Below are 11,345 nucleotides of genomic sequence, written 5' to 3' on the forward strand. Positions count from 1 at the left end.
TAGTAATATTGATTAAATTGGGAGGCTCGACGATCGGATAATTTTTTTGTCATGATAATCCATAAAAAAACAAAATGAAATTCGAAATCTCTTACTACTATTTATAAAAAAATGCAATCAGATTGGAATATTTGTTTAACGATGCATAGTATAATATCAAAAATTACATCCTCTAACAAAATATTACTCCGTAATACGTAAGGTTGATTGCTAAAAAATATTCACGAGTTTTGACCTGGTTTTGACTTTGCTAAAAAAACTGATTTCATTCAAGTTGTAACGTTCACTTCGATCAGTTCAATATTTTTTTATATATATTTTTTAATCCAACACTTTGATGATCGGTTTGATTTTGATCGACCCGAACATATATTCAATCCTAATCAACATAGACAACACTTTTTTAAAAAACATAAACAATCCAGGTAAAATGTTCCGATAGTGACATAATTTTTAACAAGTAATGATATTTATAAATGCCACTAAATAAAATTATGACAGGTTGAGTTGAATAACTATTATGCGTGTCACAAAAATAAAAATATGTCGCAAAATTTAGTAATATATGAAGGTGTAATTATTTTTATGACATATAAAAGTATAGTTATTTTTATGACATGAAAGTGTAGTTACTCCTATTTTTTTATGACAATATATATTATAATTAGTTCTTTAAATATAATTTTATTAATAATAAAGTAATATAATAATATTTATATATGTGTGTGTTAATTTGTGTGAGTGTGTAACACACACTCTCTCTCGCACACACAGAGCAAAAAATATATTGTAATGTCACATAATTTGTTACATATATAGATGTCACAAAATTTGTTACACTCATAATAAAATTTACTTACATTTTAATATGTAACTAAAATATATAGATACATGTGTGATATACCTAAACTTTATTAGGATTAAAGATGTAACAAATTTTGTGGCATATATATCTTGATATCACTAAAATTGAGTTGCTAAATAAAATAAATAATAATATTGATATTAACGACCGTTTTTTACGGTCGTTACAGACGCGGACTAACACGACAATGATTTGTTAACTAATGACCGTTTGAATATGGTTCGGCAAAATCTAACCAAATCTTAAATCCAATGATCGTATTAACAGTCGTTAATTAGTTCGAAAAAAATGTCCGTTAATGTTAACACATTAACGATCGTTTACGTTAGTTGTTACTTGTTAATGTTGTAAGCGACAATGCAGGCGGTGACGCCACATAATGATCATTACCTCTTTTAACAGTGATCGTTTTTTTATCGTAATTTAGGACCATATTTTCTTGTAGTGTATCGGATATTTTTGTTGCAGCAATTGTTGTTAAAGAAATAATGAAAGAGAATGACATCTATAACAACTTCATGCATCCACTTGGATTCATGTCAGGATATTGAATTACTTAATTACATATATCAGACTAATTAAACACAACATATAATCTTAACAACCAACTAAAAAACAAGTACGCCAGGCTGCCAGCAACCTTCTAGCTAAAAGAAACTAAGTAATAGAGAGAACAAATAAATATTAGATAGATCAGCTGTAATTCTAAATTCCATATATATTCCCAAAATTATTAGCCTTTAGAATTGTTTACTAAAATTAAGATAATCGATGAACTTGAATCGTGGAAATTAGTAGGCGCCCATACCCATATTTTGATTCCATCACGTACCGACGTTGCGCTAAAAAACAATAATAACGCTGTACCATAAAAAAAATTCGAACAATAACGTCACTAAAATAAAAAACACGTTTCATGCTAATTCATAATCATTTATTTTATAGACCGCAGATGAAGGAAACGCATTTTCACGAGCCCATAATATAATTAATTCCTCAAATGGAACCTTCCTGGCATTTAATTTTTATAGTCAAAGTCGTCTAAATTAATTAACCACGTTTTCGGGTGTCTGAAATTGTACATTTAGTATCTAAATATATTTGAACAAATTAATGATAAAAAATATCTATTTTAATATAGCAAAGACAACTTATATTCGGGCTTTAAAAAATATGTAAAATTAACTATCCCATTTTTATCTGAATAAATTAACAAATTAATTCTCAATAAAAATTTAATAAAATTAAACTACCCACTCATCCATCGTCACTTTGCATTAATAAAATTTAATGCCCGTCTGTTTGTATAATAATTCACTTTGCACTATTACGTGAACGCACAATTAATCAACACAAAATCTTGGGTACATCCGGGGGTGTACTGTATAATTGAGTTGGTCCGCATTCAAAATAATGTTATTTATATGGTTTGGGTCAGGATATGAGGTCAAATCAAGGTACGGGTCAAAGTCTAAGTGAAGGTGCAACCCAATTATACGGTACACCCGAGTGTACCCAAAACCACCTCATTAATCAAACATTCGTACAATTGTACATTTTAATTTATAGACATTACAATAAAATTGTCTAATAATGACACAATTTTAATGACATCAGAAAATGTCACACAAAAGCTGCTACATCATTTGAATAATAAAGTTTAGTTACATCCATACATTCATCTATATACGTTTGCTACATATAAAAAAATAAGTAAAATTTGTTAATTACATAAAATTGATGCATGCACCCTCAAATATCACTATGTTTAATTTTGTGACACACATAATAGCTATTTATCACACAATGTCACAATTTTACTGCTAGAACATTTAATGTTGTAGCGAGGTTCTTGCAATGAAGAATAATTTCGTAACGTTGGGTATCAATTACTTCCTCCGTTTTTTATTAAGTGTCCCCAACCGTCAAAATACACATACCAATAACATAAGATATTTTATATTTGTAACCTTAGTAATTGTCATAATAAATGCATATATACAACTAATTATTACATTCATACAAGTATTAAATAAGAATAATAGAAAAAATGTCATAAATATACTCTCAAATTTTGAAATGAGACACTTGTTGATAAACAAAAAAATGAGCTAAACGGGCCAGGACACTTATAAAAAAACAGAGGGAGTAACTACTAAGCAATAATAAGCATACATTAATATTCTAGGAACCTTCATGGCAATCATCTCTAAATTGGTTAAAATTAAACACGTTTTTGGGTATCCCAAATTGTACTCCTATTTTCTATAACAAATATAATTATTTAAACTCATAACTTAGCCACTACTCATCTAGCTAGCCAATGCTCATTTTCTCTATATATAAGTGTACACAAACGATCCATTGATCTCATCAAACTCTTTCACACGCATCAAATTGCATTAATTCATCAAAACTTACAAAAAAAAATCCAAAATGGGAGAAGGAAGAAGAAGCCGCAAGAAATGCTTAGCATACGTTGCAGCATTCGTGGTATTCCAAACCGCCATCATTTTGCTCTTCGCCCTCACAGTTATGAAGATCAGAAACCCTAAGGTGAGGTTCAACGCTATGGACGTCGTCGAAACCTTCACCTTCAACAACGGCACTGCCACCTCCGTGAGCATGAGGCTGCTCGCCCAACTCACCATAAAAAACACCAACTTTGGGCATTTCAAGTATGACGAGAGCAGTCTCGTCATACTGCACCGAGGGGTGCCACTCGGGGAGGCTGTGATTCCCCGGGGGCGCACCAGGGCGAAGAAAACGCAGAAGGTGGAGGTCTCGGTGAACGTGAACACGACTAGGGCATCGGGTAGCGAGCTGAGAAGTGAGATAAATTCTGGGGTTTTGAAGCTGAGCAGCCAAGCAACGTTGAATGGGAAGGTGCATTTGATGAAGGTGATCAAGAAGAAGAAATCTGGTGAAATGAAGTGTGATTGGGATGTCAATTTGGGCACTAAGCAGGTGGAGAATTTGAAGTGCAACTGATTTTTTTTTTTTAGTTTGGATCTCTTTGCTTGTGGGTGTGTAGTTTTTTTTGTTAGATTTATTTTCTATTTTTGCTTCTGTAACTATTGAGGATTGATTTTCTTATTCATTTCTTACGTTGATTTATATGTGATAACAAGCCAGTGAATCTCCCTTTCCCTTTATCATTAATTAATACCTTATTAGATTTTAAACTCTGCATAGTATAACATTATACATGTAAATATTATCTCAAAAAAAAATTATTACATATATTTAATTCGGAAAACCCATGGACTTTGAGTTAATCATGCTAGTAAGTACCCCAATTCATATTAATTTTTATTCCATGCTACTACAAAACAATGTCGATGATGCTTCGACATTAAACTTTCTAGAAGACGTGATTTAAAAAAAAAAAAGAAAAAAAAGCCACCCACGTTTTCATTGATAATCAATGAATAGTTTATATATAAGCATTTCATCCCATAATTAATTATATAATTCCTGATATTAGCAGTATATATTAAGCACACAATATTCTAGGCACCTTCCTCACACCTCATTCCATTGCTAGTCAAAGTCATCTTAGTTAGCTAGGTGTCTGAAAATGTACTCCTTTTTTTATTACTTTATTTTATTTTCGAGAATAATTTTCCCTATATATATGTACGTACTCAAACCGATTCATATTGTCTAATCAAACTCACTCACACAAGTCAAATTACATTCGTCAATTGTCACAATTTATTCCAATATTTTTATACTCCGTATATGTTTTTTTTTCTTAAAGAAAAAGATCTATGAAAGAAGGAATAAGAAGCCGCAAGAAATGATTAGCATATACTCCCTTTGTCCCCCATATTTATGCATTACCTTTTCTTTTTATGGGGAACGAAGGGAGTACATTGCAACATTTGACGAATATTATTTCAGTCTTCTCCCTAACAATTACACGAGAGCACTCTCATCATACTACACCATGCATGGGGTGCCACTCGAGGAGCTTGTAACCCCCCGGGGGCGCACCAAGGCGAAGAAAAATGTACAAATTTGAGATCTCTGTGGACGTAAGTACGGTTAAGGTATTGGCCTAGTGAGCTGGGAAATGAGATAAATTATGAGATTTTGAAGCTGAGCAGCCAAGCAGAGCTGAATAGGAAGGTGCATTTGATGAAGGGTGATCAAGAAGAAGAAATCTGGTTAAATGAGTTGTGATTGTTGTGTAATTTGGGCACGAGGCAGGTGATCATGGAGAAGTGCAAGTGATTATAATAAACACATCTTAAAATATAAAATATATATATGAATCATTTTAAGCCCTTAGATCATCAAAATCTACGGTTGATTCATCATCTTGTTGGATGAATTCATGGTCCCGAGTTCGAATCTCATAGGTAGCAAAAAAATTATTTTTCGCAATTTATAAATTTGCACAGTGAATTCATACGTATTGAATTCATATATTTTAACTATTGTAGGATACATCCTAATGCAAATACGTAAAGTTGTAAATATCTTTATTCCTTTTTTTTATAAATTAACAATATTAAATAAAAAAATTAAAAAGTCGCGTCATATGGGACTCGAACCCAAGACCTTTGGCCTTATACATTTACCCCTTATCGCTTGGTCAACACCCGCACACAAATATCTTTATTCCTTAACATCTTTGTTTTTATTAATTTCTTTAGTTCATGTTTTTATGGTTTAAAATTAAATAAGAGGCCAACTATCGTGGAGAATTATTTGCGTATCAAGGTTCCTTTATTTTAAATGATTTTATTAACGAGATATCTGCAATAAATTACGTAAGAACATGTGTACTGTTTGCTGGTTCCTAAAAAAACGCCTATGTATATGTTTCAAAACTTGCATTCTATATTTAATTCAAATAGCCCGACAAGTAGAATGGGTTGTCCGAAATTCAAATGAATTGGTCCAAATATCGTTATTTAGAGTGAAAAGTACTATTTAATTTGTGCATGTGTGTTGATTTAGCGGTAAAGTGACTAATGTATTGAATGTTTTGGATTTGAGTTCATGTAAGATGGATATTATTTAATTTTAGTAAAAAATAGAAAATAGAATGAGTAATTCTATTCATAGCCCTCATTTACTCTTTATAGCCTCCTATTTAATTAATAATTAAAAATAAGTAGAATTTTACTAATTTACCCTATTTTTCATAGCCCCAAATAAATTAATTTACCCTGTAAATGAGGCGCAATGGACGGGGCTGGATGATGTGGTGGATCTTTACTGCGAGACAACGCTGGCCGGGGACAAGCTCGTGGAACGCGTGGTGATAAGGTGAAGACTCTTCGACAAGGGGATCAAATCGAAAAGTTGCCTTAGCTTCCCTGTCGCCGGAAGGCCGAAACTATTTGCGGGAAGCTGTATATTCGCTGCTGCTTCCAGGAGAAGGATTTATTTTTCACCATAGGAATCAAGCGTGGGAAAGATTAATAACTCAAGAGAGCTTTTACTTCTCCCAAAATTATTTAGGCTGCATTTACTTTGATGGATAAATTTATCTATGAAAAAGAATGGATAACAAAAATTATGCCTTTAAATGTCTCATTTCTTTTTTCCAACATTTGACACAAAATAAATGAGACATTTAAAGGCATAAATTTTTGTTATTCATTTCTTTTTCATGGATAAATTTATCCATCAAGGTAAACGCGGCCTTAGTGTTATTATTATATACATGTATGTTAATATGTTTGCAGTTGTGCTTTTGTATGTGTGGTGTGTGCAGTAGGGCAGTTACAGTACATGCTAATGGCGTCGTGCAGTGCTTGTGAAGAAGAGGCGAGCAAATTTATATTGTTACTTCTTTCTCTCTATTTATGTATCTCCGTTTGCAACTGTGTTAATAATATAAGCAAAAACAAATTATATAATAATTTTATGTAAACAACAATACGCCGTAAGTGATGTGGAATAAGTGGGAGGGATGATAAATTAATTTATTTATAATTATGAAGAATAGGATAAATTAGTAAAATTATAATTATAAATAAAATAGAAGGATATAAAGAGCAAAATGGGGGTACGAATAGAATCATCCAATGTGCAATTGTCGTTGCCTAATTAGACTATGATACAAAGAAGCATAAAGTCTAACCTCTTGAGAGTTGAGAGCCAAACCACAAACCAAACAAGTGATGGGCCGACAATGATTAAAGCCCAATGTCTTCGGCCCTAAAGTTCAGCCTCCTAGCTTCAATAACCTCCCAATTCTTGAACATCTCGGAAGAGTTAAGACTAAAACCCTTTTCATCTATGTTGCACAGGTGTGAGGGACGGGTGCGGAAGCGATACGATTCGAATGTGCAGATACGAATTTTCAAAAAGTATAGGGTGCGATTCGTGAAGGATACGTCTATTATATTTATATATTTTATTATATATGACCAATCAAATTGAAAAAAAAAGAAAATAACGTTCATAAATTAAAGGGGTAATTGCCTGTAAATTCCTAACGTTTACTCGGAATTGGTTTTTGCACCTTTTTTTATTTTTCTTCTTTTAAATACCTAACCTTTAGTTTTTGTCTGAAATTTATCCGATCACCGGTTTTTTCTTACACCGGCGCCGGAAATGCCACTGTGGCAGCCGGAATTCACACTGTAGCAGCCGGAATTCTCCACTTGACTCATTTGTGACATGTGGCAAAAAAATATGAAAAAAATTGAAATAAAAAATACATGTGGAAAACAAAATAAAAATAAAAAAGAAAAGAAAAAGAAAATCACCCCCCCCAATCGTCCTTTCTCCCTTCCCCACCCCAAACCCTAACTCTCCCTCCCCCCACCCGGCGCCGCCCCCTGCCACCTCCACCACCGCCGGCGCCACCACCCACCGCTACCACCACCAACGCTCCACCGCCTGGAGCAGCGGAGGAAGTCGATCGCCGTCGCCGTCCTCCGGAGCAGCAGACCAGCCTCCACTTCGTGGTAGTGCACGAGCAAGGCGCGCGACCAAGCGGCAGAGCAGCAGACCAGCCTCCACTTCGTGGTGGACTTCCGGCCTCCCCCTCCCCAGATCTCGTCGGTCTCCCACTCCTCAGACCGTAACGACCTTCGTCTCCCCCATCCCCAGATCCCACCGACCTCCGCCGCCCCCTCCCCCTCTCACCTAACTTTCCATCTCTCCCTTCACATCTCACCAGTTCCAATTTCTCCGAATTGAAGCGGCGAAGCGCGGGGGAATTGGTGGTGGTGGCGCAGCAGGGGGCGGCGCGAATTGGTGGAGAATTGCGGATCTAGGGCACGAATTGTTGCCCTTTGTCCGCTGCAAATTCGTGCCCTTTGTGCGCTGTCGTCTGTGCTTGCGAATGTGGTGAGAACGGTGTGGGGTGGTGCCGGCAATGGTGGCGGCATGGGCGGTGGCGGGTTGGGGACTGGGGAGGGGCAGACGGGATCTGGGGATGGGGGAGGGACAGGTCGTTGCGGTCTGGGGAGTGGGAGACCGACGAGATCTGGGGATGGGAGAGGGCCGATGGGTCTGGGAATGGGGGAGGGGTGGCCGGCACTGGCGTATGGTGGCGGCGGCCGGCGCAGGCGGGTGGGGGGAAAGGGGGAAGAGGTGAATAAGGTTGGGGAAGATGATGAGTTGGAAATTTTCTTCTTCTTTTTTTTTTGCCACATGCAAAAATTATGTTTAGGTGTCAATTCTGGTTGCCATCTCATCTATTCCGGCAGCCACAGTGGCATTTCCGGCGCCGGCGTTAGAAAGAACCGGTGATCGGACAAATTCGAGACAAAAACGAAAGGTTAGGTATTTAAAAGTAGAAAAATAAAAAAAAGGTGCAAAAACCAATTCCGTGTAAACGTTAGGAATTTACAGGCAATTACCCCTAAATTAAATGTTGCATTGCAAATATAATCAAGAAATAAAATACATATAATAGTTGGAATTGCAAGATAAGCATTTCAATCTGTCACTTTTATTCTTATAATTATTTAATTATTAGTTTACTACTCCCTTCCGTCCCACGAATCTTTACACATTTAGATTCGGCACGGGAATTAAGGAGTTGTAGATCAGTGTTTTAAGTGTGTAGTTAATAAAATATAAAAGTGATAAAGTAAGAGAGAGAATGTAATAAAAGTAAGTATGAGAGAGAATGTAATAATTATTACCCGAAATGGAAACGTGTCAAGATTCGTGGGACGGCCCAAAAGGAAAACGTGTCAAGATTCGTGGGACGGAGGGAGTACTAATTATGATAGAACTTAGAAAATAAAATATAGTAGGATTATAATTTCTAGAAATTGAATTCTTCTTTGTTGAGGGATCGAAGAGACACAAATAATTGTAGGTTAATAAATTGAAAAAATTACAAAAGAGCCCAAAAATAGTGGAATTCTTCAAAACAACCCTAAATGCACCCGATTCGCGAATCCGATTTTATTATTATTATTATTATTATTATTATTTGGGGGGATTTGCCATGTGGCGAATCCCGTGCGAATCGCACCCGCACCCACACTCTGTGCGTATCCGATACTACAATGTGCTATTTTTTGAAGAATTCGTGCATCATAGCTTTTCATTCATTTTCGTTGCGCATTCTGAAATCTTTAGGTATTCATTCAATTTTTTGCTTATTAGTTTTCTAATTAATGGTTCCTAATTTGTAGAATTTATAGTTGGTTTGTGCTATATAAAAGACTAGTGTTGTTGTGATATCCCGTCCTTTTCATAAGAAATATAGAAAATCAGAGATTAAGTACGCTATTGATACACGCTCGGTATTTAATAATTATATCAAAGAAATCGATATAGTTATATTCTCAATTTTATTATTTATCGATCGACTAAATTTTGATCCATTATGGAATTTTATGAAAAATATTATTACTAATATTCCTCATTTTATTTATTCAATTATCTATCATCTAGCTTGTTTATTATAATTATTTTGAATCTAAGGCCCAAATATACGTATATATTTAAATAGTTATGGGATTAAATTATTTTTGTCTTTAAGCCCAAATAATTGTGGACTTGATATATTTTTTTAGGGCCCAAAACAGTTCCTACAGCGTGAAAGATTGTATGATTACAATCTGACAAAATCAGATTTCTTTTTATGCCGCCAGCATCTTTTCATCTCCCGATAAATCTTTTCTTCCAAATCTATCCAAATCTTTCCCCCTCCCAAAACTCAACTTTTCTGATATCTTTTCACTCTTCTCCTTTTAAATAATCATCCCTGACCCACTAGAACATTCTCATCCTTTCTGCATCAAATCTGCAGGTAACTTCTTCTTCCTTCTTTCACTTTCACTGCACTTACTTTTCAACCCAAAAAGGACAGAATCTTCATTATTTTATTTATACTTCAGGAATTCAAGACCACAACCCATTGAGATCAAGGTAGTATTTTATTCTCCTCTGTTACAAATCCACCAACCTTCATTTTGTCTCTTTCATTAAATATATATAGTGCTTTCATCCTTGTTACAGCAAAACAACAAAGTACAGTCACACCAAACAAATCTGAACAAGGTTCGTTCCACTTCTTCTAATTGTTAGTTAAGCTAGCAAAGTAATTTGTCCAATGTTGTGTCCATTTAACAATCTTCTTCAAGAACATGACGACCTAGATTCGTAAAAATCAGTTTCATTCCATCATACAAACTTATGAAATGATCTATATTTCTCAAAAGCCCAACTACAATATAGTAATTTTAGAAAACAATCCTCGAAGAGGCGTACCAACAAAATTGTTGAGTAAATGAATCAGATATGAACACGACTGCTGCTAGACATCACTGCCCCTCTTATACTTAAGATGAGTGACAAATTAAAGAAATAAGCATAAGATTTAAATCTCTATATATTCTTATTATATATATATATATATATATATATAGTTGCATTCTACAGAAACAGAGCTTATACAAGAACATCAGAAACATCGAACATGTATTGAACATGGCAGTAAATGTTGTTGAACATACAAATAATTTGTTGAACTTTAGGGGGCAGAGGGATTCGAACTCTGTTCATGTTCAACACAATTCCGCGTTGAACATTGAACGAACTAACGCTGACCGTTAGATTAGATAAGATCAACGGCTGAGATTAAGACTCTATACTATGCCTATATTTGCGTTTCTATTGAACTCTTCCCTATATATATATATATATATTGGATAATTTCAGCTTAATTATGATATAATTTTTTTTACAGTTAACTCACAATATGTTCTTCCATTTTTTTATTTAAAAATTCTTATAAAAAAGACTAAAATTTCCAATAAAAATTGAAAATATCAAGGTTTGTTTCATTTTTAACTTCTTTATTCTTGTAATGGGTATGAATGAAAATGACCGAAATAATTTGTGTAAAAAAATGATCATGACATATTTTTTTAATTAAGCTAAATCCATATAAACTATTTTAAGTGAAGTTCACGCATCAGCTACACAAGGTCAATCTTTTGCTCTGAACTTAAAAATTGTGCAATGATCAGTTTCAATATTTTGA

At 34.5% G+C, this 11,345-nt stretch overlaps 1 protein-coding gene across 1 annotated transcript; it reads left to right on the forward strand.

The window, feature by feature from the left end:
* The first annotated feature begins 3,179 nt into the window (after positions 1-3,179).
* LOC131024974 (late embryogenesis abundant protein At1g64065) lies at positions 3,180-3,982 on the forward strand. The gene has a single exon (XM_057954566.1). It carries the CDS (start codon positions 3,302-3,304, stop codon positions 3,854-3,856), a length of 555 nt encoding a protein of 184 aa, XP_057810549.1. The 5' UTR covers positions 3,180-3,301; the 3' UTR covers positions 3,857-3,982.
* Positions 3,983-11,345: the final 7,363 nt, after the last annotated feature.

This window comes from Salvia miltiorrhiza, chromosome 5 (genome assembly GCF_028751815.1).
Source record: "Salvia miltiorrhiza cultivar Shanhuang (shh) chromosome 5, IMPLAD_Smil_shh, whole genome shotgun sequence".
Lineage (NCBI taxonomy): Eukaryota > Viridiplantae > Streptophyta > Magnoliopsida > Lamiales > Lamiaceae > Salvia > Salvia miltiorrhiza.

What these genes read in the sequence shown, in the direction of transcription:
- LOC131024974 (XM_057954566.1), top strand. Translation starts at nt 3,302, where the DNA reads ATGGGAGAAGGAAGAAGAAGCCGCAAGAAATGCTTAGCATACGTTGCA.